This window comes from Arachis stenosperma, chromosome 10 (genome assembly GCF_014773155.1).
Source record: "Arachis stenosperma cultivar V10309 chromosome 10, arast.V10309.gnm1.PFL2, whole genome shotgun sequence".
NCBI classification, from domain to species: Eukaryota; Viridiplantae; Streptophyta; class Magnoliopsida; order Fabales; family Fabaceae; genus Arachis; species Arachis stenosperma.
In genome coordinates, this window is record NC_080386.1 from 103,294,424 (window position 1) to 103,296,096 (window position 1,673).

At 39.7% G+C, this 1,673-nt stretch overlaps 1 protein-coding gene across 1 annotated transcript; it reads right to left on the bottom strand.

Moving 5' to 3' along the window:
* Positions 1-805: 805 nt before the first annotated feature.
* LOC130955488 (histone H3.2) lies at positions 806-1,460 on the bottom strand. Its single transcript, XM_057882350.1, has one exon. It carries the CDS (start codon positions 1,374-1,376, stop codon positions 966-968), a length of 411 nt encoding a protein of 136 aa, XP_057738333.1. The 5' UTR covers positions 1,377-1,460; the 3' UTR covers positions 806-965.
* Between the last annotated feature and the right edge of the window lie 213 nt (positions 1,461-1,673).

Sequence of the window (1,673 nt, forward strand, 5' to 3'; positions counted from 1 at the left end):
TTTTGGCCATGTAATCTAATTATTACAGTGTCACGTGTCATTTAAAATTGCCAAGTCAGCTTTCCAGTGATGAAAAATGTCGAAATGGCCAAATTGAGGCACGGGTCAAAATTTTAAGATACAATTTGAATCAATTGAAAATTTAAGGACTAAATTGCGTCGGAGGTCAAATTTCAGGGGCATTTTGAGTATTAACTCAACTTTTGCTTTGCAACAAATTAACATTTGTCTTGCAACCCAATGTAGCAATGCCTACGTTAAAAAAAAAAATTAGCACTAAATAAAAAATAATTAAGTATGAAAGACAATATAAATTTTACAAGACAATGATACCCCTATATTCATTCAACCCCATTCATTTATTTTTATAGCCTATGCCTATCCCTTAATTAAAGGTACTGGTGATTTGTGTGGAGCATGGGCCATACTGGAAATTCAATCTCAGTAGATACGATCTGTCTTCTATTTCTCAACTATGAAGGAGCCGAGCTGGGTTTTATTAGCTGCCATTTTGGTTGATTTATTCATTAATAAAAGGGATTGGTTTTCAATTTTCATGGTCCTGTACTTCACCCTGGCTTACTTTACAGTTTACACAATCTCAACCAGAATAATGATTAAAAAAAAATTTATACTACCGTATAATTGTTGAATTGGGTCCTCCTTTTAGATTAATGTTCTTACTAGTTCCTACTATTAATATTAAGTTTCTCTAATTTCTTAGGGTAGCCTTGTAAGAAAAAAACCACAACCACAGAACCTAAAATGGCAACTCGCAAAAATAAAGCTAACAAAAACTCCAAAAGAACAAGATAACCATTAAGGCTCTATCATAAAACTTAAGAAATAATAATTCAATTTGGAGATTGAATCATAGAAACAAACAACAATGTAAGCGCGATTCCTGATAAACAGCACATAAAAGTTACAAATAGATGAACAAATCAAGAGAAACGATAACTAAACTAAGCCCTCTCGCCCCTAATCCTTCTTGCAAGTTGAATATCCTTTGGCATAATGGTGACTCTCTTGGCGTGAATGGCACAGAGGTTAGTGTCCTCAAACAACCCAACCAGGTAAGCCTCCGCGGCTTCCTGGAGAGCCGCCACAGCGCTGCTCTGGAACCTGAGGTCGGTCTTGAAATCCTGCGCGATTTCCCGAACCAGACGCTGGAATGGGAGCTTTCTAATGAGGAGCTCAGTGCTCTTCTGATATTTCCTGATCTCTCTCAATGCGACAGTTCCGGGCCTGAATCTGTGTGGCTTCTTCACTCCGCCAGTTGCCGGAGCTGATTTCCTTGCGGCCTTAGTGGCCAGTTGCTTCCTCGGGGCCTTGCCGCCGGTGGACTTGCGAGCTGTTTGCTTGGTACGTGCCATTGATGGAAATGAACGAAGCGAAGAATGGGAATTAAAATGAGTGAAGATGTAAGTCGAAATTTGAATTTGTGCGTTTTGCCGAATGGATTTTGAAGCAATGGTGAGGTGAGTATATATAGCAAGAGAGGGTATAAGCGGAGGGTGAAAATTGTGGCGCGCGAGTAAAATTTTTGTTAGAGATCCGTGTGTAGTCAATGGACGGGTGTGATTGGATTATCGTACAAGGATGACGGATTTCCTTCCGTTTATAAGTTTTGGGCTTACCCCCCAAAGTCCCAAACTTTGGCGCCCGCGGAC

Coding starts and splice junctions, on each gene's coding strand:
- LOC130955488 (XM_057882350.1), bottom strand. CDS start 1,376: ATGGCACGTACCAAGCAAACAGCTCGCAAGTCCACCGGCGGCAAGGCC.